This window comes from Marmota marmota, unplaced genomic scaffold (assembly GCF_001458135.2).
Source record: "Marmota marmota marmota unplaced genomic scaffold, marMar, whole genome shotgun sequence".
In the NCBI taxonomy this organism is placed as follows: domain Eukaryota; kingdom Metazoa; phylum Chordata; class Mammalia; order Rodentia; family Sciuridae; genus Marmota; species Marmota marmota.
This window is the reverse complement of record NW_025999863.1, coordinates 5,260,830-5,285,189: the sequence shown is the minus strand read 5'-3', so window position 1 is coordinate 5,285,189 and position 24,360 is coordinate 5,260,830. Positions and strand designations below refer to the sequence as shown.

The 24,360-nt window shown below is 51.9% G+C and overlaps 1 protein-coding gene across 1 annotated transcript in view; it reads left to right on the top strand.

Annotated features, from left to right (window-relative positions):
* Nucleotides 1-23,577, top strand: part of Fbn3 (fibrillin 3) — a 60,651-nt gene extending 37,074 nt beyond the window's left edge. The window contains exons 42-65 of the mRNA XM_048813383.1: nt 63-134; nt 1,897-2,022; nt 2,311-2,436; nt 2,863-2,988; nt 3,401-3,517; nt 5,151-5,279; nt 5,807-5,926; nt 6,874-6,999; nt 7,858-8,010; nt 8,101-8,166; nt 8,330-8,455; nt 8,894-9,013; nt 9,129-9,251; nt 10,478-10,612; nt 10,734-10,859; nt 11,729-11,935; nt 12,099-12,224; nt 13,235-13,357; nt 13,646-13,762; nt 17,572-17,700; nt 17,777-17,896; nt 19,687-19,921; nt 21,132-21,279; nt 22,725-23,577. Of these exons, the coding sequence (XP_048669340.1) occupies nt 63-134; nt 1,897-2,022; nt 2,311-2,436; nt 2,863-2,988; nt 3,401-3,517; nt 5,151-5,279; nt 5,807-5,926; nt 6,874-6,999; nt 7,858-8,010; nt 8,101-8,166; nt 8,330-8,455; nt 8,894-9,013; nt 9,129-9,251; nt 10,478-10,612; nt 10,734-10,859; nt 11,729-11,935; nt 12,099-12,224; nt 13,235-13,357; nt 13,646-13,762; nt 17,572-17,700; nt 17,777-17,896; nt 19,687-19,921; nt 21,132-21,279; nt 22,725-23,051 (3,323 nt within the window). The 3' untranslated portion in view covers nt 23,052-23,577. The remainder of the gene's footprint in view (nt 1-62; nt 135-1,896; nt 2,023-2,310; nt 2,437-2,862; nt 2,989-3,400; nt 3,518-5,150; nt 5,280-5,806; nt 5,927-6,873; nt 7,000-7,857; nt 8,011-8,100; nt 8,167-8,329; nt 8,456-8,893; nt 9,014-9,128; nt 9,252-10,477; nt 10,613-10,733; nt 10,860-11,728; nt 11,936-12,098; nt 12,225-13,234; nt 13,358-13,645; nt 13,763-17,571; nt 17,701-17,776; nt 17,897-19,686; nt 19,922-21,131; nt 21,280-22,724) is intronic.
* The last annotated feature ends 783 nt before the right edge of the window (nt 23,578-24,360 follow it).

The following is a 24,360-nucleotide window of genomic DNA, read 5'->3' as shown; positions in this document are numbered from 1 at the left end:
GGCAGGTGTGCGGGGGTGGGGGTGGGGAGGGCCTAGGCTGCAGCTCTGCTCTCCTCTGGCAGCTGACTACCAGGTCCTGTGTGGGGACCAAGTCCCGGGCTTCGTCATTGACATCCACACGGGGAAGCCCCTTGGTGAGTGACCAGCGCCCCTGCTTCTCTGAGCGCCCTCTTCCCTGTACCTCTAACTCCCCAGGAATTTTGCTCCCAAAATACTTCCTTCTTCTTTTCTTTTTTTTTTTCCTTTCTGTTTTTTGAACAGTGAGGGTGTTTTTATAAGACTGTCCATCATTTTTTGAACAACAGTGATACACATACAATAAAATTCATCATTATGACTGTTTCTCACTGCCCATTCAGTGGCACTGAGCAGTTTGCACTCTTGTGTGACCATCTCCATCATCGTGGTCATGAGTTCCTCACTTCCCCGAACTGAACCCCCCGTCTCCATTCCAACACTGACTCCCGTCCCCCCCCCCAGCCCCGGCTCCACCATCCTGCTTCACGACTCTGAACTGCCTGCTCTAGGGCCTTCCTGTGAGTGGAATCATGCAGAGTTTGTCTTTTCGCTTAGGGAATAATGACAAGGACAAATTCTGTGCATGTTCAGTACAGATGCAAAAATTTTTTTGAATTTTTGCAAAATGTAGTTGGTTTCATCTGAAGACGTGGAAACTTCAACTACGGAAGGCCAGCTGTGTGTGTGCATGCATACCACTGAAAGCGCCTAATTTAAGCTGGGCGTGGTGGTGCATACCTGTAATCTCTGCTACTCAGGAGGCTGAGGCAGGAGGATCACAAGTTCGAGGCCAGCCTGGGCAACTCAATGAGACCCTGTCTCAAGATAAAATAAAAAGGGCTGGAGATGTAGCTCAGTGGTGGAACACCCCTGGGTTCAATCCCCAGTACCATAAATAAATAAATAAATTATATATATATATATATATGTGTGTGTGTGTGTGTGTGTGTGTATAAATTTTTAAGTTAAGCGCCCAATTCAGTGGATTTGGTGCATTCAGAGCTATGTAGACATTCCCTCCATCAAACTTTAGAGCATTTTCATTATGCAAAAAGAAATCTGGTCCCCATGAGCAGTCATTGACCCTCCCCCGACCCCCAGACAATCACACTCCTTATGTTTCTGTGGATTTGCCAATTCTGGGCACTTCTTATAAGTGCAGTTCTATGATATTTGGTTTATTTATTTTTTTGATCTGGCTTTGTTTGCTCTATGTCACTTTCAGGGTTAGAACCTGAAAAGCAGGGTGCTAGGTCACAGGAAATGTATTTTCCTTTTTTTTTCTTTCCTTCAGTACTGGGGATTGGACCGTAGGCCTCACGCATGCTAAGCAGGTGCTTTACCTGTGAGCTACATCCCCAACCCTTTCTTAAATTTTATTTTGAGACAGTGTCTTGCTAAGTTGCCCAGGCTGGCCTCAAACTTGCCATCCTCTTGCCTCAACCTCCCATGCAGCAAAATGTGCATTTTCTTTCTTTCTTTCTTTTTTTAATTTTACTATATTTTTGTTAGACTTTTAAAATTTTTAAATTTTTCTAATTAGTTATACATGACAGCAGGATGCACTTTGATTACGGAGCACAGGTTTTCACTTCTCTGGTTGTACACAAAGCAGAGTCACACCATTCGTGCCATCGTACATGGAAATGTGCATTTTCAATAGAAAGTGAGGCTCTCTCCTGCCTTTGCGTTTCCTGCCACATCCTGACCTCTTTCTGGTATGAGTAGATATATTTTGGCTACAGCAGGATTTTTGGACCATGTGTTGGTCTCTGGCCTCATCTTCTACCAGACCACATGGCCAGTGGGTCCTTTGGTTCAGGGTCCCCAGAAGGTCCCTGGGGCTAGGCTACCATTGATGGCTCTTGCCCTCCCCAGATATCGACGAGTGCGGGGAGATCCCAGCCATCTGTGCCCACGGTGTCTGCATCAACCAGGTCGGGAGCTTCCGCTGCGAGTGCCCCCTAGGCTTCAGCTACAACAGCATCCTGCTGGCCTGTGAAGGTGCCTCCCACCCCCACCCCTGTCCCCAGTCCTGGGTTCTGTGTAGGATGCTGGTTCCCCGCTGTGCATTCTGGGTGAGTCTAGACACTCTGTAAGCCTCCGTTTCACCGTTTCCCTGTCTGCATAGCTGGGCTAACACCTTCTAGAGCATCTCCATCCCAAGTAAGCACCCTCCCTCTAATTCTGGCGGTGTGCAGAGAGACCACCTGCTGCTTAGCTGGGTTTGGGGTTCGGTTCTCCCAGGGTGGGCCTCTCTCTCACCCCCATTCTGTTTGCTGGCTTCCCCAGATGTAGACGAGTGTGCCAGTGGGGGGGGGCCCTGCCGGAGGAACGCAGACTGCACCAACATCCCCGGCAGCTACCGTTGCGAGTGTGCCCTAGGGTTCAAGCTGTCGCCCAGCGGGGCCTGTGTGGGTGAGTGGGGTCGCCAGGGAGCCAGAGGCCAGAGCCCAGGACAGCAAGGGGAAGGGGAGGAGGTGGGCTGTTGCCTCCGTGACTTGGTGGAGCAGGGCTCTTTTCCCTTGTCTGTAGGTGGGAAGGTAAACTCGAAGCACCTGCCTTGGGTGGGTGCTGAGGACTGAAGCCCGGGCCTCATGCTGCGGACCTGCATTCTGTCACTGTGCTGTTCCCCTAGCCCTGAGGGCACCTGTCCACAGGACAGTGACAAGGGTCATGCAGGGTGTGATGGGGCAGAGCTTGAAGCCCCTGGTGGGAGCTTGGATGTGGGACTTCAAGGCAGGCTCTGGCTCCTCCATTGCAGCAAGGGGGAGCTCAGGGGGGTGAGGCTGACCCTCTGTAGGGTGGGGTGCTTGGGGACACCATGCTACCTGCACCCCTCAGGACGGAACGAGTGTCGAGAGATCCCAAATGTCTGTAGCCATGGCGATTGTGTGGACACAGAGGGCAGCTACACATGCCTGTGTCACCGTGGCTTCCGGGCATCGGCGGACCAGACCCTGTGCATGGGTGAGAGCCTCTTCTGCTCCGTTCTCTCAGCCTAAGCTTTGCCTGGGGTGTACACCATCTCTGGGGCTGGGATGGCTCCTCTAACCTCCCAATTCACAGAAAGATCCAGGTTTGAATCCTGGCACTAAGACCTTGGATAAGTGACTTTTTCATTTCTTGCCTCCGTTTTCTCATCTGTAAAATGGAGGCCATAAATAGTACCAGGGGTCTTTCTCAGCCGTCCCCTCTAGAAGTCACTACCCAGCCATCCTCTCTAAAGGTCACTACTCAGTCGTCCCCTCTAGAGGTCACTACCCAGCCATCTGGGAAGGCTTAGGTGCAGGGGAACCAGGCTGGGCTCAGCCAGGTCCCTGTCCCTGAGCCACCCAATGCCCTAGGGTGAATTGGTGGGTTTGCGGGGTTTTGTTTTCAGACCTTGATGAGTGTGACCAACAACCGTGTGGAAATGGGACCTGCAAGAACATCATTGGCTCCTACAACTGCCTGTGTTTCCCTGGCTTTGCAGCAACACACAATGGGAATTGTGTGGGTGAGCCACCTGGGTTGGTGGGGAGGCTTCAGTATTCTCCACTGCACAGGAGATACATGATCTGAGGGCTCCTCTGAAACAAAAGACCTTGACCCTGAGCAAACTCAAGGGGTTGGCGTTTCCTCTGAAAATGAGTTAACTATAAAGTTCTCCATACCCACTCAATTTTCCAATACCAGTGGGAGTCTGTGTGGGAGTCTTGTTAAGAGTTTATGCTGAGGTTGATGGGAGGCCGGTAGGCAATATAGTTTAATGCTATGAATTTGCCTCTAAGTGCTCTCTTAACTGCATCCCACAAATTTTAATATTTTGTGTTTTCATTTCCACTTAATTTCAAATATCTTCTAACTCTCTTATAATTTCTTCTTTGGTGAAATTATAAAACAGGGTAGGGAAGAATGAAAGCAAGACTTGATGGTATGGCACTCCCCAATTAAGTGCACTGGGTTAAAGCATGAACTCCAAGATCAGAAACTATGAGTTCAAATCCCAACTTTGCCACCTACAAGGCCCTACACAAGTCATATACCTCTTAATATCTCCATTTTCTTATTTGTAAAATGGAGATTAACAGTAGTACTTACCAGAGAAAATATCAGATTACATAGGCTTCTCAACTGAAATATTACCTGTAATAGAGAGAGATATTTTATATTGAGCAGAAGACCAAGTTACTGAGAAGATATGATCATTAGTGCATAAGCAACCAACAGTAGAGCTTCAAAACATATGAAGTGAAATCAATACACCTGAAATAGAAATAGAAAAATCCATAATTATAGTTGGCAACTTCAACATGTCCCCTGCAATAGTAAAGAAAACAAGTAGGTGGAAAATCAGTAATGATATAGAAGATCCCAACAATACTGTCAACCATTTTGACCTGAATGATATTTATATAATATTCTAGAATACACATTCTTCTCAAATATACATGGACATTTGCCAAGGAATATTTGCCATATTCTGGGCCATATCCTGGTTTGTTAAAGCAACCCTTAACAAATTTTAAAAAACTGTAGTCACGTAAATTAAGTCCTCAGGAAGTAAGAGAATACAACTAGAAATCAATCACAGAAGATACCCAGAAAGTCCCAAGGTATTAAGAAATTAAACAATGTATTCTTTTAAAAAAAATATTTTTAGTTGGGGCTGGGGTTGTGGCTCAGTGGTAGAGGGCTTGCCTAGCATGTGTGAGGCACTGGGTTCAATTCTCAGTACCGCATATAAATAAATAAAAATAAAGATCCATTGACAACTAAAATTTTTAAAAAATATATTTTAGTTGTAGATGGACACAATATCTTGGACACAATATCTTTTTATGTAGTTCTGAGGATTTCTCTATAAATCAAAGGAGAAATCATAAATGAAATTAGAAAATATTTTTGAATTAAATGAAAATAAAAACAACATATCAAAATATGTGGGATACAGCTAAGAGAGGATTTGGAGGCAAATTCATAGTATTACAATGGCTGTATTAGAAAATATCAGGACCTACCTCATAAGGTAGTAGGAAGGTTAGAATACAGAGTCTACACGAGTGCTCAGTAAACTGAAGGAAGTGCAAGGGAGGCTCAGTGCCCTCAAGCTCCTTGGTTGACCCTACCTGCTTATCTCCCCTCTGCAGACATTGATGAGTGTACCACTCTGCTGGGGCAAGTGTGCCGATTTGGCCAGTGCCTTAACACAGCCGGTTCCTTCAACTGTCTCTGCCAGGATGGCTTTGAGCTCACAGCCAATGGGAGAAACTGTGTGGGTGAGTCTCACCGCAGTCCTGGGACCCATCTCAGCCAGTCCTTGCTCCACATTTACCTGAAGTTGGTACTTTTGAGTGAGCGTGCTTCCATTCGTCATCCATGCATAAAAAGTATTTTTAAAAACCCAGCACATTCCATTATAAATTTAGAACATAATTTTGTGATTTAGGGTGAAGCTGTCTTGAAAATGTAAGTTCTCTGAAATCAGGAATAGTAGGGGTGCTAAGTGGATGCCAGGAAAATCCCAGAGGAATCTCCAAGTGGCTCCAGATTAGGAACCGGGCTCCCTCTTCCCGCCCCCGACACCATCTGGCTCCACCTGTACCCCCCAGGGCCAGATAATCCTTTCCATGCTATCCCTGTTTTCTGGAATCTCAGCCTTTCCCTTGGACCCAGAACTGCCACTGGAAGGGCTTCTCCTAGGTCCCTCAGCCATCATGCAGTGACAGTAGGTGTCGGCCCCAGACCTGGGTGAGCCCTCCGCCTCCTCTCTGGTGCTGGGATCCCCTCCTTCTCCTCTCCACAGACACCAACGAGTGTCTCAGCCTTGCGGGAACCTGCCTGCCAGGCACTTGCCAGAACCTCGAGGGCTCTTTCCGCTGCATCTGCCCTCTTGGCTTCCAGGTGCAGAGCGACCACTGCATAGGTGAGTGTCCAGCCCAACCTCCCAGCTCTGGGCCAGGGAGGTGCCTTTGAGCTTCTGTTTGCCCATCTGTAAGATGGGAATACCAGTTGGGGTTACAGTGAGGTGAAGATGCACTTAGCATAGTGCCAAACACAGCTCCATGCACTATTATCAGTATTAATGTTTCTGCACTCCTGGCTCAGGGCTTTCTCTCTGGGGCCCTCAGTCTTCCTTGTGAATCCTATAAAATGGACATGGGTTTGGGGGTCTCACTGCACCTCAGGAATCTAATAATAGAACTTCTCACTCCAATGAATGGTTGTCAAGGACAAGTCTGGTCCAAGTTCTACTGGTATAATGACCCATAGGAGTGATTGTACACTCTGGACTAACCTAAATCAGTCTGGCCTGACCTCTGTGGTCCACTTATTCACCTGGGTTGGCCTCATTCCATGTGGACTAACCGGACCGTTTGGCCCGAGCAGACAGGCTAGTTTCATATGGTCTGGGCTAACCTGCGTTAATCTGATCTGGACTGATGGCCCTTTTGTCCAGTCTTCCATTGGGCTAGTCTTATATATTCTAGGCTAACCTGGACCAGTCTGGCCTGGCCTCTTCTGGTTTTTTGTATCTGAGCTAGCTTGATACAAATGAGCCACTCCATCTAGTATGGGCTAACTTTATTCAGTCTCGGTTAGCTTTATACAGTTTTAGTCTCTAGCAATGAACTTTTCCAGACTATGACTCCTACATCTCCTGGGAAAGACCCCTTCCCACCCCATACACACTGCCCACCCAATGCTGCAGCTTATACTGAGCCTTAGCTTCTTGCCCCACTTCAGCCTGCGACCCACTCAGGCTGGACCCCTACTCCTTCTGCCCTTCTTCCCAGCCAAGACCTCCCCACCCTGGTGCAGGTCCTTCTTGCAAACACCCCTCCTTCCCCACTCATGTCCCTGCCCCTCCAGACATTGATGAGTGCTTGGAGGAGCCAAATCTTTGCCTCTTTGGTACCTGCACCAACAGTCCTGGAAGCTTCCAGTGCCTCTGCCCACCTGGCTTTGTCCTCTCCGACAACACGCACCGTTGCTTTGGTGAGTTTGGGAGCAGGGAGCACCCGGGGCTTAGGGAAGAGGGTGGTGGGAGATGAGGTGGGAAGGGCTTGGATCACCCAGAAAGGAGTGCCACAGTTTCTTGTATGACACTCCAGGAGCTCTGACCAAGCAGAAGCGTCTCTCTGCTTAGTGGGGTTATTCCAGTCCAGGCAACCTTTTGGCCAAACTGATCTCCTCTACAGAGGGCCAACTTGGACCATCCCTGGCTAGCCTAGACCCCCGGGTTGTTCAATGTTAACCAGAGCTTCTCTTGCTATGCAAGTGTTGTCTAGTTTGAAATAGCTGAGGTCACTCTGGGCTGGCTTCATCTCAGCTGGGCTAGCCTTAGCCAACTTGAGCTAGCCTTTACTTATAGGTTAGGGGGAATAAGAGTGTGAGCAGAGTCACAGTTCAACTCAACCAGTTCTGGTGGCCCAGGGCCCAGTAGTGAGCCACACACACCCCAGCTTGCTGAGTGCCGCAGAGATCTAGGGGTTTGGGGTCTGAAGTCCGGGGTCCTCCCACCCTCTGAAGAAGGGCCTTCTGATTCAGGAGCATCGTAGCCAGTTTGCTCATTCTTCCAGGCACAGGGACACCCTACAGCAGTGAAGTAGGTTAGAATATTGCTGGGATTCTTCGCTATCCCGCCAAAGCCCAGGGTTGATCCCCATTGGACCAGTGTTGATCACGTGTTCATTCCTGAGCCAATCACTGTGACTGGGGGGTGTGGAGTGTTCTGATTGGCGGCTAGTAGGCTCAGCTCCACTCATTCATCAGGACTCGTGTAGAAGAGGGGCGCACATGCAGTATTTTGGCCTTCATCAGCTTAACACCCAAACGGCCTGCTCTCTCCCACAGACACAAGGCAGAGTTTCTGCTTCACACGTTTTGAGGCTGGAAAGTGCTTAGTGCCCAAAGCTTTCAACACCACCAAGACCCGATGCTGCTGCAGCAAGAGGCCTGGGGAGGGCTGGGGTGACCCCTGTGAGCTCTGTCCTCAGGAGGGCAGTGGTGAGTCTGCTCTGTCCCTCTGCTCAGATCCTGGGGGTTGTGTCTGGCCCTGGATTCTGACTCCTTTTCTGAAACCCCCTCCCTGCCCAGCTGCTTTTCAGGAGCTCTGTCCCTTTGGCCACGGGGCAGTCCCAGGCCCGGATGACTCTCGAGAAGGTGAGCCCCTCACCCAGGTGCTGAGAGCCTCTCCTGAGCTACCCAGCCCTGCCCTTCTCAGCTCTGCCTGGATACCCAAGTCTCAGGCTCCCTCCCAGATGCACAGGTGGCCTGGGGTCCCCACAGTGATATCCGCCCGGTCTGCAACCCTTGACACGTGCAGATGTGAATGAGTGTGCAGAGAACCCTGGCGTCTGCGCTAACGGCGTCTGCATCAATACCGACGGCTCCTTCCGCTGCGAGTGTCCCTTTGGCTACAGCCTGGACTTCACCGGCATTAGCTGTGTGGGTGAGTGACCAGCCCTGGCTGGCCCCTGTCACCTTCGTCATTCACTCATTCTCTCCCTTGTCCTTCATTGACTCTCCCACTCACCCTTTTCCCCATTGCTCATTCATTCATTCATTCATTCGTTGACCTGTTCGCCCATTCACTCGTTCATCCATTCACGCTTTCCACTCATTCATCCTACTTTCATGCACTCGTTCATTCACTCATGATCTTATTTGTTCCCTTATTCATTCATCACTTGGCCATTCACTCATTCACCCCCTGCTCATCCACTCATTCATTCATTCTTTGAATGTGCACCTGTGTTTGCCCTGCAGCCAGCTTAGAGGGCAGCAGATCTTGCCCTGTCCAGTCTGTGGCAGTCACCAGGGAGGCAGACAGGGATGTGAAGGATAGGAGTTTCTCTGCAGTCACTGACTACTCCTTATCCTCAACCAGACATAGATGAATGCTCTGTTGGCCACCCCTGTGGAGAAGGTACATGTACCAATGTCATTGGAGGATTTGAATGTGCCTGCGCAGATGGCTTTGAGCCTGGCCCCATGATGACCTGCGAGGGTACGATGCTGTCTGCCCAGGATCTGGGATGTGTGATGGGGACCATCCCCCTGGGAGGGAGCAGGGGTCCTGCAGGCAGACCTCACCTACCTGACGCCTCTACTGACCTCCATAGATGTCGACGAATGCTCCCTGAACCCGCTGCTCTGTGCCTTCCGCTGCCACAACACTGAGGGCTCCTACCTGTGCACCTGCCCGGCTGGCTATGCCCTGCGAGAGGATGGGGCCATGTGTCGAGGTAGGCTCTACACAGGCCCCGTGGCAGGGCCCCGGGACTCCTCGTCCTTGGCCTCATCATCCCCATGTGTGTAGGCGACATCCTGAGCCCTGCAGTCCAACAGACTTAGGTGTAGACTCGGTCGTTCCTCCACTTCTTCAGCACACGATGGAGAAGTAAGAGCCATGAGCCCCCACGGGTGGGTGTGAGCAGCATGGCCGGTGCAGCTGGCCCTGTGAGCAGGCGGGGCACCTCCTGGGAGGGGTGGTCTTCTTAGTTCACTTTCTTCTGCTGTAACCGAGACCACAGACCAGGTCACTGATAAAGAGTGGAAGTGGGTCTGGCTAATGGTTCTGGGATCTGGGAAGCCCAAGAGGATGGTGCTGGCCTCTGGTGGGGATCTTTATTGTTGCCGCACAACACCCCGGGAGGGGGGGCACCCCATCCCAGAGCACAAGGTGCTAGCTTGGCTCTCTCTCTTCTTATAAAGCCACCGATGCCATCACGGAGGCCCTACCCTCCTGACCTCATCTAGTCCTAGTCCTGTCCTTGAAGGCCCAGCTCCAAACACTATTAACATATGGCTTTGGGGATTAAGCTTCCAATTTAATGAGCTTGGGGACACATTCAGATCACACTCGTGGTTCTGACTTTGCTCTTGTGAGCTTTGTCATTTTGCTGTTAAAATGGGATAAGAAGAGCTCCCTAGGCCCAGAGTCCACTAGGACATCAGGGGCTGGACCTGCCCTAAGTGGCATAGGTCAGAAGGGACAGAGATCATGCCTCCCTGGGGACATGTGCTCATGTCTGTGAGTTCCTCATTATCACAGTTAAAGTGGGAGAGTCTTGGCGTTGGGTGGCAGGGGATGCTGCTAAATACCCTACAGCGCACACAGACCAGCCCCCTACCACAAAGGACTTTCTTGTCCCAAATGTCTCTAGTGTCAAGGGCAAAAGACCTGAGGCTGGGGCTGGATTCCTCCAGGGCTGTTTCAGAGTCTATGTTCAGGAGCCATGAGGAGGCCCTGACAGATTCACAGCCTCTGGCATGGGCAGGGGAGGTGGAGCATGGGGGGCATCCTGAGCTTTTTGGCTGGGATCTTGTGGCTCCCTTGTTGGGAAGACCTGCAGTGCCCTCATTCTGGTCCAGCAGGAGGCTGCTGGAGTGTAGGACCCAGGCCCTCCAGCCTAGGGCCAGGCCATGAGGCAGCTGACTTTGACCAACACCTGTCCCTGGTCATCCACAGACGTGGACGAGTGTGCAGATGGGCCGCAGGACTGCCACGCGCGAGGCATGCTTTGCAAGAACCTCATCGGCACCTTTGCGTGCATCTGCCCCCCGGGGATGCGGCCCCAGCCCAGCTCTGGGGAGGGCTGCACAGGTATGGGGGAGAGGCCAGAGCAAGAGGTCGTGGCAGACCCAAGGGAGGAGCTCCAGGGCTGGGGGAGGCCAGCTCCGGACTCTGTCCTCCCCTCTGGCCTCCTTCATCCCTCCCACCTCAGATGAGGATGAGTGCCACGCCCAGCCCAGCCCCTGCACCAATGGCCGCTGCATCAACACCGTGGGCAGCTTCCGGTGTGACTGTGACCAGGGCTTCCAGGCCAGCCCCACCCTCACTGAGTGCCACGGTGAGTGTAACCAGGCGTAAACAAAATGGCTGCAGCCACTCTCCACCCGTGCCTCCTCCTGCCCAGGAGCTCCCTGAGTCAGGGGAGCAGTCGGGGCACTGGGGAGGCATGTGGGGTTCTGAGCCACCGTGGACACATGGCCAGTGTGCACACAGCCTGTCTCCCATGACACCACCAACCCCCAGACAATACCCAGGAGTGAGCCCTCCCGGGATTTCCCACTTCCTGGAAGCTAAACCCAGCAGGTGACATGCCAGTAGCGTCTGTCCTGTGAATTGTCTGTTCCTGTCCCCACCTTCTTCTTTCCTCCCTGAGTGTGATATCCACCCCACAGCTTCAGGCCAGATGTGTGCATCCAGCTGCTTCAGGGACATCCTTGTCCCTACCCCCAACGATACAGCTCACCTCCAAACACTGTCTCAGTGATGGGCCCCCAAGCCAACCTTCCAGAGTAACTGGGAAGCCTCCTCTTCCTCACCCTAATGACCAGTCTGCATCCAGCTGTCCCCACTTCCCATCTGTCCCTAGATGTCATTTTTCCTCATTGTCCCTGATGTTTCATCCTGGGCACCAGTATGTCTGGTCCCCTTCCTGACGTTCCCTGCATCCCCTGCTGCCTCTTGGCCATCTGTTCCCTCTGTGGCCAAAGAAGGCTGCCTTTGGCTGTCCAGCCTCTACAACCCAGCCCTGGGTGGTCACTGACTGGGCCTGTAGCTTCTGCCCCAGCCCCACCCCATTGAGGGGGTGTCCGTGTCTGGTAGCAGTGCCTTGGAAGATTTCACACTGTGCCAAAGCCACCCTACACCCCAGGGAGGAGGGTCCTCGGTGGCATGATTCTCCTGCCCACCTTTCCTACCCATTCTCCGCAGACGTCCGGCAGGGCCTGTGCTTCTCTGAGGTGCTGCAGGCCACGTGCCAGGCGCCGTCGAGCAACAACGAAGCTGTGCCCAGGGCTGTGTGCTGTTGCGGGGGCGGCCGGGGATGGGGACCCCACTGCGAGCTCTGTCCTCTGCCTGGCACCTCCGCCCACAGGAAGCTGTGCCCCCATGGCTCGGGCTACACTGCCGAGGGTCAAGGTGGGTGTCCTTGAGGTTGTTTCCAGATCGTTGTGTCTGTGCTCCGGTGAGTGCTAGTGTGTGTGCATGTGTGGGTTTGCCTCTAGGGTGAGGACTGGTGGGCAAAGGGAAGCGAGCATGCCCTGGTGGCCAGCCAGACCCCACCCTGCCCTTTTGTCCCCAGATGTGGATGAGTGTCATGTGCTTGCTCACCTGTGTCCCCACGGCGAGTGCATCAACAGTATTGGTTCCTTCCGCTGTCACTGCCAAGTTGGGTATGCACCAGATGCGGCTGCCACTGCCTGCCTGGGTGAGCCACAGCCCCCCGCCCGCGTGCCCCAGCCTGTCTCGGGCCCTGTCAATAGCCCCTGGCCCCACTTCCCTGTGCCCCTCCAAGTTTGCAAGACTTGCTTTTCGTTTCCAAACCGGCGACCACAGCCTAAGGAAACCAGAAAGTGGACACCAGAAGCAAAGCTTCACCCGGCTTGAGCCACGTTCCTCCCCTGCTCTGATGCATCCTGAGATTCTCCAGTTACGTTGTGTAGTAGACGTTCATCTAAGTCAGGAGGGAGCGGACTGCAGCCTGAGGGCCAAATCCAGCCTTCCACTATTTTTTAAAAAATTGTCCTGGCACCTAGCCATGCCTGTTTCATTTCCTTTAACCGCTACTTTTCTGAAATGAAGGCTGTGTTAACTAGTTGTAACTGGGACTGTGTGGCCTGAGGAGCCAAACATCCAGTAGCCGCTTGGTGTCCAAGGAGGATTGGCTCCAAGATCAGGGTTTCTCCATTACATAAAATGGGGTAGTGTTTGCACACATCCTCCTGGTTACTTCATTTTATTTACTTATTTATTTTAGTTTTCATTTGTTTGGTTTTATATTTACTTGTGGTGATGGAGATGGAACCTGATGGTTCCATCAGAGCCTGGTGCATACTCTAGACAAGTGCTGTACCATGGAGATGCATCCCCAGCCTCCGACTGTACACTTTAAATCTCTAGATGACTCACGGTAACTAATACAAGGTTAATGCTAAGGACAGAGTTGCTCTGCTTATTGTTTAGGGAATACTGACAAGAAAACCTGCGCCATGTTCAGCGCAGATGCAGTTCCCCACCCAGTATCTGCAATCCACAGTCGGTTGAATCCACAGGTACACAAGACTGACTGTGCACTATTTGACTTTTTTATAGAAAAGTACCAACTCCTGCGTTAAGTCCACAGATTTCAGGTGGCCAGAAGCTGGGAATGAGACTTCAACCCTCAGTCCTGCAGGGAATGTCCCTGTGACCCGCCTCACACCCCACCTTTCCCCACAGATGTGGATGAGTGCAGCCAGGCCCCCAAGCCATGTTCCTTCCTCTGCAAAAACACAGATGGCAGCTTCCTCTGCGCCTGCCCCCGAGGCTACCTGCTGCAGGAAGATGGCAGAACCTGCAAAGGTGACCTCCTTCCCTCCCATTAACACCTTCTGGGGGCCATCCCTGTTAGGGACAAATGCCCCAGAGAGGTCACCTGTGGTCTCACCCCCTCCACCTGCATAGAGCTGGGGACTACATGGGGTTATTCTCCTGCCACTCCTTTGCCTGAAGGTGGCAGGAGCACCCTGAGCCCTAACTGAACCCTGCCCACCCCATCGTCCCTACCCCCTGAGCCCCGCCCCAGTCCTGGACCCACCCCATGCTGAGTCCCACCCCTGAGCCTGCTGGGACGTCTGTGCTGTGCCGCAGACCTGGATGAGTGCTCCTCCAGGCAGCACAACTGCCAGTTCGTCTGTGTGAACACCATTGGCTCCTTCACCTGCCGCTGTCCCCCTGGTTTCATCCAGCGCCACCAGGCCTGCTTTGGTGAGTGCCCCTGCTGCTCGTGTGACAGGTGACACACAAACCTAGCCTTCTCAAGTTTGTCACCATAGAAGTATCAAGCACTCTGTGTGTGCTAGACCTTGGGGACGTGGGCGACGGTGGAACAAAGTGCTTGCTTCCTGGGTGCTCCCATCCTGGTGGCATCTGGGACTTCCTCCTTCCTGCCCTAAGTCTCTGAAAGGTCCACCCTCAGAAGTTCCACTTACCTGGGTCCAGGCCATCTCCTTTTGCCCCTGACCAGTCCCTGCTGGGTCTCCCAGAGTGCTCCCCAAACCTCTCACAGCTCAAAGGGGGAGTTAGCTCAGAAGTCAGAGCCACAGAAACACCTGCCACCGTTTGCTTCTTCGTGTCTTGTGACCCAGAGGGAACCAGATCTCCCTTTGAGGCTGAGCCCAGCCACAATTGGCCCATGCAAGCTCCCATTGACCCTCTTAGCACCTAATGATCACCTTCTGTGTACCAGACAGTGCTTTGACCAGAGGATGGCAAACTCCAGCCAACCATCCAAAGCTGGTCTCTGCTGGCTTTTGCTAATAAAGTTTTATTGACACTCAATCTCACCCACTTTATCTATCATCTGTGGCTGCTTTTTTTTTTTTTTTTTTTTGCCCAACACTATACTGACAGAATCCAGACAGTCCAGTTTTGCCAGCAGAGCCAAAAATGTTTACTCTGAACCATTTCAGACACGGTTTACAGAGCCTTGCTCTAGATCCTGGGAGTACAGGACAGCGGAACCTGATACCGTCAGGGAACTTCCCTTCTAGGAATCAGACTGCAACTGACATAACATTAAGTATGTCCGCAGGTGTTGAGTGGCTGGAGAGAAAGACACAGTACAAGTAGAGTCAGGAAATTAACAGGGAAGAGAACTCTGGTGGAGCCTCATCCAAAGGGAACATTTGGGCAAAGATTTGAAATAATGTGTTTCGATTTTTCTGCAACAGTAAAGCTGTGTGTGTGTGTGTGTGTGTAGCTGCACATGCCTAAACATGGAGGCACATGGACCGTTACACATGTGTCCCACACATGTAGTAAGCTCACAAGTGTCTTCTCTCTCTAGAATAGTTTAGGTTCTCTGCCAGGCAGTTCATATTCTGAGGCTCAACTACATCAGGAATCAGAAAACTTTCTGTAAAGGGCCCAAGAGTAAATGTGTTCAGATTTCCATCCATATGGTCTCTGTCAGATTGACTCAACTCTGCCATTCATTGTAGCACCAAAGCAGCCAGAGATGACACACAAACTAATGAACAGGCTGTGTACTGATAAAACTTTATTTGCACAAGCAAAAGGGGGGCCGGATTTTGCCCCACAGGGCCCCAGTTTGCTGACAACTGAATTAGGAAATCAAGTACACATGATCAAAGCAGACAACTATGACACTTGGTTCTGTTTCTGGATTCAAGGGAAAGAAACAACAGGTGGTGCTGGATGTTTCTAAGGAGAATCTGGATACTAGGTTGTTTTTGTTGTTGGTTTGTTGTTGTTGTTATTGTTGTTTTTAGCTTCTCAAGGGAGGCAGCTCAGGCATTCATTTGCAGACACTGTTCTGCAATTGATGCATGCAGAAGCTCCATGTCCCGTTTGTTTCTTGTACCTAAGGCAATTCTACATCCCTACAGGAATGTTTGATGTCAAATATCTCTGTGATCAGGGAAGGCAAAACCAGGAGTGTCGCGTTCCTCATGACTAAAACACTCAGGGTCACCGCAGGGGGACTGGGCTGCACGGGATAACCACACAAGAGACAGAGAGACCTTTTTCTTTGGGGTCCTATGATGGCTCCTCTGACCTTAAGGGTCTGCAGAAAGAAAAAGAGCATGTGCTGACCCCTTTTATTGAGGAGAAGCCATTCAAATGAGGCCAGGGTTCAGGTTTCAGGGGGCTGAGTCTAGCTTCATGGTGTCCACTGTCAGCAGGTTCACTGACATCTAGGAAGGCCACACCCAAGGGCAGAGCAAGAGAAGGGGACACACAAAGGGCATTTCCATGAAACATTCTATCCCAAACAAGGCAAAGGGGTAATATCACAAAGGAACAGGTGAGCGTAGCTCAATTCATGGGGCGACATGCCTATATCTGAAGAGGCGTCCTCCATCTCCGGGACCAGGGCAATGTCCAGGTCACTACGAGATGTAGTGACGGTCAGAGCCTCTCCGCTCAGGGAAGGAGAATGCGAATCATTCAGACTGGATTCCCACACAGGAGTTTTCTGCTCATTCCTTAAAACCTGTCCAAATGCAGTTTACTATCCACGGGTCATTACCACCAGAGCAAAGCTGCCTGGAAACCAGCTCTCAGTCATCTTAGATTGCTGCAACAAAGACACCCACAACAGAAAGAGGGAGGTTTTGCAATTCATATCCAAAAATTTACAGATATGGATCTCTGCGCCCACCATTCCACTTTAAGGAATCTATTCTAAGGAAATCATCACAGACACACACACACACACACACACACACACACAGGTTTATCTAGTCTTTAATTTTATTTAAAGTGGCAAAAAAATAAAAATCTTTGTGCCTTTTAATTGGTGTTTGGTTAAAAGGAAGCAGAGCTCATCTAACCAACCAAAGATGAAGTGACCATTAAAAATGATGTGGGGGGCTGGGAATGTGGTTCAAGTGGTAGCGCGCTTGCCTAGAATGCGTGAGGCACTGGGTTCGATTCTCAGCACCACATAGAAATAAAATATTGTGTCCACCTAAAACTAAAAAAAAAAAAAAAATGATGTGGGTTGAACGTGGTGCACACCTGTCATCCCAGTGACTCCAGAGGCTGAGGCAGGAGGATTTTAAGTTCAAGGCCAGCCCAGGCAACTTAGACCCTGTCTGAAAAGGGGCTGGGAATAGAGAGCACCCTTGTGTTCAGTCCCCAGTACCAAAAGAAAAAATGAATAAGGAAACTAAAAATATTTAAAGATATGGAAAGATATTCACAGATTAAGTTTTTTGAAAGCTTAAAAAAACACACTGGGTGTTTAAACTACAGAGATTTGCTGTCTGAGTTCCGGAGGCTGAGAAGTCTAAGATCGGGGTGCCAACACGGTTGCTTCCTGGTGGGGCTCCCTTCCTGGTTTGCAGACAGCTACCTTCTTGCTGTGTCATTACATGGCAGAGAGATGGGGGTGGGGAGAACGAGCACATCCTCTCTGGTGTTCATTTTTATAAGGGCACCAGTGCCATCGTGAGGTCCCACCTATGACCTCATCTAATACTAACTTCTTTCCAAAGGCTGAATGCTATTCCATTTAGAGTTGAGACTTCAACATGATTTTAGGGGACACAAATTTTTCCATCCATGGCACTGGCTGATTTCACACTATTGTCAAGTTCCCTAAAGGACAAAGCTCAATAGGTGCCCCCTGGTCATTTTCCCATGGGAGAAGCAAAAAGGGTTTTTGCTTTGTTTTGTCTGTTTTGGGGTGCTGAGGATCAAACTCAGGGCCTTCCATGGGCTAAGCATATGTTCTACCCCTGGGCTACACCTCTAGTGCCCAAAGGAATCTTGGTTGTCTTCTGTTCTCACACCAGGCACTGCCCTCAGCCAGGTGTGTGGTTAGGTTAATTCTTACTCTAGAATGCAAGGGGATGAGACTCAAGCAAAGTCCTTTGTATGCACCATCTCAAGTGTTGGTGGCAATTCTGTGAGGTAGGAACTGTTATGGATCTCACTTCCCCGAAGGGGAAACCGTCAGGAGGTGGGAGTAGTGACCTGCCTGAAGTCACACAGTGGGTCATGCGTCCCCTAACCACCAGGAACTGCCCTTTCTCTGTCCCCTGCAGACAATGACGAGTGCCTGGTGCAGCCTGGTCCGTGTGGCACCCATGGACTCTGCCACAATGACCCAGGTGGCTTCCACTGCGAGTGCTACCAAGGCTTCACCCCGGACAGCTCAGGCCATGGCTGTGAAGGTAGAACAGGGTTGGGTGGGTCCCAGGCTGGGGGGTGGTCCCAAGGGCCACTGGTCACACCCTGTCTCTGTCTCAGATGTGGATGAATGTGGTGGGCCACATCACTGCCAACACGGCTGTCAGAATGAGCTGGGGGGCTACCGCTGCAGCTGCCCCCAGGGCTTCACCCCACATTCCCAGTGGGCCCAGTGTGTGGGTGAGTGGCTGTCGCGACACGCAACTCAGTCAGTCAGGATCACTCCAGGTGAATTGGGTTGGCACGAAGTAATCACACAGAGACACAGAAAATACCTTTTCCTTGGGGTTCAGCGATGGCTCCTTGTCCCCGGCTCCCACAAGGGAAGCAAGAGAGGCAGACAGAAGAGAGTGACAGCACACCTGAAGCCCTATTTATTGAGGGGAAGTTACTCCAGAAAGTTCCACCCGAATCAGGCAAGGGATTGGGTTTCAGCTGGGTGACGCCCAGTCCCAAGGCCTCATTCCCCTGCCGCGTGGAGGTGGGATCCACCTGCTTCCGTGCAGGGAAGCCGTCTCCACACTTCCATCGCTCAAGGCTAAGGGTCATGCTCAGCTCCTTTTCATGGTGTGGCAAGTGACAGGTGCTGGGCCCCCAACTGGAGTCTTTCCAGAGGGGGTGGCGGGGCTGGGAACCACCTCCCGGCCATGCTGTGACAAGCACAGCTATTTAAAAAAGCAACCAGGCCAGCCGAGAAGGCCTCCCGCTAAGGAGTTCAGGGGCATCTCAGCAAGCACAGCACGTGTTCACGCCGGTTACTTAGCAGTGGTGGCCTGCAAGACTCAGTTGACAAAGATTCTGAGAGCAATTCCTGTGACAATGGGGGGAAAGCTCTATGGTTGATTAGTGATGTCTGCAAGGATGCGGCAGTTGTGAGTGAAGGCACGCATGCTGCGTCTTTGCCACAGCTGTTGCAGAGGCTCTTCAACTGGGGAGCTTGCCCCCCAACTTTTCTTCTTTTGCTGCCCAAGACCTTTCTACTAATAGCCTCCTCCTAACCAACTGTCTACCTTTCTGTCCTACAGTCTGGCTTTCACCCTCTACCTTGGTTGGGCTCATTTGCTCTCCAGAGCCTTCTCTGTCACGTCTCCTCAGCTCCCCCCCTTGACCTCCACTGTAATGGTCACTGTGGCCCGATCCCCCTGGACACTCCCTCCTTCTGCAGACTCTGTAATGCAGCCCTCCCCACTCTCCTGCTGCCTTCCAGGCACTTCCTGTCTCTCGTGGTAGGTCTTAGTTAAGTTCCTTGTCTCTATACCCCCCGGTGTTTGTCCCAGGGACCTCAGGATGTCACAGACCACTGGCCTTTGCTGGCAAATCCTCATTCTCAAGTTCTCTGCTTGTCTCCTCCTCTGCATGTTTTTGATCATCTCTTCTCCCAACTCTTTGCGGAGGACTTGCCCTTCTCCAGGCCCTGAGGATGCAGGAGTGAGCCCCAGACAGACGCCACCCTCGCCTTGAGTTGCCAGTTTAGCAGAGGAGATGGGGATTGCTAGACCACTTCCTGGGTTAACTGAGGACCATTTTGCCCCCCTAAGGGACATTTGACATATCTTGAAGTCATTTTCAATCATCACAACTAGGGGAGGGGTGTTCCCGGCATAGAGGGGGTGGAGACCCCAAATGCTGCTCAGCGTTCACAGTGCAAGGGCATCGCTCACCACAGAGAATGACCCAGCCCCACCTGCCAATACAGGGAGGGTGCAGAAGCTTGTTCTGGAACATGCTGCGATTCAGGATTTAGGGGAAGTTTGGAGCAATGCTATGAAGGAGAATTACAGGCTTTGGGGCAGGGGCTGGGGGGATAAGGGAGGATAATAGGCAGGGGATGGAGAAAGATGTATTCTGAGGGCCCCTGGTAAGCTTGCTGCAGGCTTTGACATTGGACCTGGGCTCTGAAGGAGGAGCATCCCGCATGGAAGGCTTGGAGGGGGCAAAGCCCCATCCTTCCTCTCCTCCTCCCTCCACAGACAAGAATGAGTGTGCATTGTCACCTGCGGCCTGTGGCAGCGCCTCCTGCCACAACACACTTGGAGGCTTCCGCTGCGTCTGCCCCTCTGGCTTTGACTTCGACCAGGCCCTTGGGGGCTGTGAGGATGTGGATGAGTGTGCTGGACAGGGCAGCCCCTGCAGCTATGGCTGTGCCAACACGCCCGGCGGCTTCCTCTGCGGCTGCCCCCGAGGCTACTTCCGCGCTGGGCAAGGGTGAGAGATTCAAGTGGGGCAAGCAGGGGCGAGTATAAACTCCATGCCCTGCAAGTGTAGATACACGCAGGCTGGTGCAACCGCCAGATACCCACCAGAAGAGCCACCTCGGCCTGTGCACCCCTCCCCTAGTTGTGTACATGTACACGTGTGTATGAAGAGCTGAACACACAGAGGTGCTTGCATCTGTGCACACCCCTGATGTGTAATTATCCACATAGTTTATAAGATGCCAGCATGCCTGGGCATCCTCGGGCACTCTCAGGTCCCAGTGTGTACATGTGTATGTGTCCATGTCATCCAGCATGCCTGCAGACTTATATGGCCATATCCCTGGGGACACTTGTGTGCCATCATCCATACATCCTGGCTTGCACGTGTGAGAAAGCACACATCACAAGCTCTTTGCTCATGCTGGCTCACACTTTGTGATCATCCCTCAGTATCTGAGGGTCGTCTACCATGGGTGCAGCAATTGTGAGCTAAGGCATTGTGAGTTTGGTTCTAGGATCCTTAATGGATACCAAAACTGACCAGGCTCAAATCCCTTTCCTAAAATGGCAAACTGTTTGCATAGAACCTACACACAAACTCTTACACTCTAAGTTATCTGCAGATGACTTATAATAACTGATACAAGGTAAATTATATGTACATAGTTGCTATAATGTTTTGCTTAAGGCAGCAATGACAAGAAAAAAACTAAGTGTTCAGTACAGATGACTGAACTACATAGAACACACAGCAACAATGTAATATTCTCTCATTACTTGGGTGGTTGAATATGAGGATGCAGAACCCATGATTATGGACAGCTGACCCTGCTCACATCTCCAAACACATGCAGGTTCTTACATTGCAATAGGCACGTGTACTTGCATGTTATCCTCCATGTGTGTACATGGGTTTGTACATGTACATGCCCATGGGCACTCAGGTACATTCATCTGTCCCAGCATGTGCACATCATTCCTTCTGTGTTCACACCTGTGCCCAGGTAAACCAAAGGACACACACACTTCACACTTCCCACTGTGCATGCTTCATATACACGTAGCACTTCGCCAGCACACACACACAGGTATACTTGCAATGCAACCCTTGCCCCATGGGGCAGTAGAGCTCAGAATAGAATGCGAGGGTGGTAGGGTGTGGTTGAGGAGGTCCCCCCAGCCCACTCCTGAAAGCCACCCACCTGATCCTGGCCTAGGCACTGTGTCTCTGGTTTGGGCTTCAGTCCTGGATCCTGGGACACCACAAATCAGGAACAGCTCTCGCCCGAAGCCTGCTATGAATGCAAGATCAATGGCCTCTCCCCTCAGGACCGACCACGTCGCAGTGCTCACAGAGGCCACCAGGTGCCACAGGGACAGTGCTGGAGGGGGCAACCATGGGGACTGCCCAAGGGTGGGAAGAGGGCTGTGGTCCCCCAGGAAAGAGCACTAGACTCCAGGTGCCAGCTTGGCCCTCATGTCATGGTGCCTGCCCAGGTCTCCCTGTACTTCCTCAGACCTAGTTTTCCCTTGAGGACTCTTGGGGCCCCCAGACAGTTTGCCTCACTCCTGATGAGAACTCAGATACCTCCTATACTGACCTTGGCTGGGTTGGGGTGCTTCTTGTGGATTCCCTCTTTTGGTGGCATTTAGAGGCAGGAGAAATACATTGGTCTCTCTAAACCCTCTGTGCACTCTGGAATGTCAACCCTTACCATCTGGTTAGTGAAGCCCTCCATCAGAACTATTCTAGATTTAGCACTGCTCAGAGCAGCCAGATAACAGCCTCTGCCTCAAGTTCTGCCCTGTTCATGACTCCTGGGCTGGGCACATTGGGATGAAATCTGGACAGAGGCTTTGTGCCTTTGCCTGCAATTCCCACTTTCTGCCAGCAGGTGTCAATAAGTGCATATGTCTGAACCACACTCCCGGGACAGGCCCAAGATTCCCAGAAGGAGGGGGCTGGGAGATAGGAATAGCTTTCACTTGAATATAACAGAATGCTCCATGGGCATATAAATGAGGTGAAAAAAAACAGCACAGCCCAGAGCAAAGGGGAAGAAAACAGATAACCTTCTGTGGGATTGGATACGTCACCCAGGCCTGGGTAGCCTGCCATTGAATCTCACTGGTTTATTGAGGGTTCTGTCCAGCTGCCAGGACCAGGAAGACACTTCAGAGGAGCTTGAATAAAGAAGGGTTTGTCATCTGCACACAGGGGGCTCTTAATGAGAGCCAGATGCAGGAAGTACAGAGGAAGCTAGCAGTAGCCTGGCCCTTGCTCTCTTCTCTCTGGCCCAGCTGGGTATCCTATTTGTCTCGAAGTCAGCTCTGACATCCTTTAGGGTCTGTCTTCTGCAGAAAAGGCCTTTGGTCATAACCCCAGGCACCCCAGGCTGCCTGAGTGACCTTTGGGACTCAGGGGCCCAGTGCCATCTGGCTGACCCTCTGGTTGGGTCTTTGGGGCGAATACTTAATTCCCTCCACCCAGGTAGGGGCCTGACCGTGGTGATTTCAGCTGAGAATAGGGTCTGGAGTCTGTGTAAAAGTGGCTGCCTGCCTGTTGGCCTTTACTTTTCACCTGAAAACCAGCCTCTGCCTGTGCCCTTATGTCCTCAGCCCAGGCTGACCTCAGTCTTGCAAACAGAGGGCTAGACAGAAGTGGCCAAGGGCAGAGTACATTGCATGCAGGATGTTTTCTTCCACATTAGACACTGTTTAAAATCACTCTGGCCATGACCCCAGGGCCCCTTATCTACCGCATCCCTGTTCAACCAGCCTCTGATCGCCCACCTGGTTTTTCTCCCCAGGTGAGCCTGGCCACCCTTGACACAGAAGTCCCCCTGACCTTGGCCTTGAACCTCTCACATCTGGACCAGTCGGAGCATATCCTGGAGCTGCGTCCAGCTCTGGAGGGCCTGGGAGGCTGGGTGCACTACGTCATTGCTCACGGCAACAAGCGAGGTTTCTTCCGCATGCATCACCTGGGCAGCCTCAGCTCCCTGCAGCTGGGACGACGGAGGCCCAGGCCTGGAATGTACCAGCTGGAGGTGGTGAGCGTGGCAGGGCCCCGGGGTGTCTGGCCAGGTTTGGTGGGCCGGGCCTTGCGGCTGAAAGTGCAATTGCAGCTGCTCTAGTTGAGAAGAGCCTCCATGGGCCCCAAGCTCCTGGGCCACCCAAAGGTGGAGATTCTGGAACTGGGAAGGACTGGTCCCCAGCAGCAGCAGCTGACCAGGTCAAATCCTGAAACTCAGGAAGAGAGGAATGCTACACTTTGACCTCAGATGGGTCCAGGCACAGGCTGGACCTCTGTGCCAGCCAGGGGACCCCAGTACTCAGTCTTTCCTGGAGACAGCTGGACGCTGTTGTATGTACCTCCCCCCCCACAGCCAGGGTCAGTGGGGGCCCAGTGGTCACTGTTTCTGGTCAATCTCAGGCTTAAACTTCTGTATTGCACTGTGGCCTCCCCGCCGGGGGGTTGGTGGGATATGGGAATGAGTTGCTGGAGTGGGCATGGGCTCATCCTTCAGAGCAAAGAGAGGAGCCCTGACTGTTCAGAGTTAGTGACTGGCTGCCATGTTTATTCCCCTGGGGCCTGGGCTGGGTGTGAAGGATGCTTTTATATCAAAAGTGGAAACAACAATAAAGTTATTTTGGGTTAAATCTGCCTGCCTCTTTGGTAAGTTCTCACATAAGGAGATGCTGTCCTCTGCAGAGCCACATAAAGCTCCTACCTGGGAGAGCCAGAGGGGACCTCTGCAGCCCCAGAGAGGCCCAGGTTTGGGAAAGGATGGGCTTTGTCCCAGGACCCAGGAGAAAATGTAGTGAGAGTCTTGCAGGAAGGGTTCCCCCAACCTCAGGCCTGTGCATTTGGCACAAACCCAGAGCCAGGCTGTGAGTGGCAGCTGCTGGCAGCCCTTACAGGTTCCTCAGTCGTGAAAATGATGGCTCACAGTCTGTACTGCATGCCCACACTGTTCTAAGTACTTTACAAATATGAACGACTTTGTCGTCACTAGAACCCCGCGGAATGGTAGTATGATCGGCCTCCTTTTACAGAGGGGAAAGCTGAGGCTCAGAAGTTACGCAACTGTGGCCCAGGTCAGGCCAGACTGAAAGTCAGGGAGCTGTGCCAGCCCCTGCACTGTCCACCACCATGCTGCCAGACCTGTTGCCAGACCCTGGAACTTGGCCTCAGTGAGAGAAAAGAAATCAAGTAGTGAGAATGCAAATAGGCAACCTTTACAGGGTAAGCTTGCTGGCTCCCTGGGACGAAAGAAAGGACTTACTGGCGGCTCGCAGGGGTGGGCTGGGGCTTAGGAATGTTAATTGGCTTCAGGTGCACTTCGACCTGTGTGGGCGCTTGAACCCCAGATCCTTGCCCTGTGATAAGGACGTTAAACGAAAGGGCAAGTGGCAGGTTGATGGCCCTGAGAGTCCGCCATC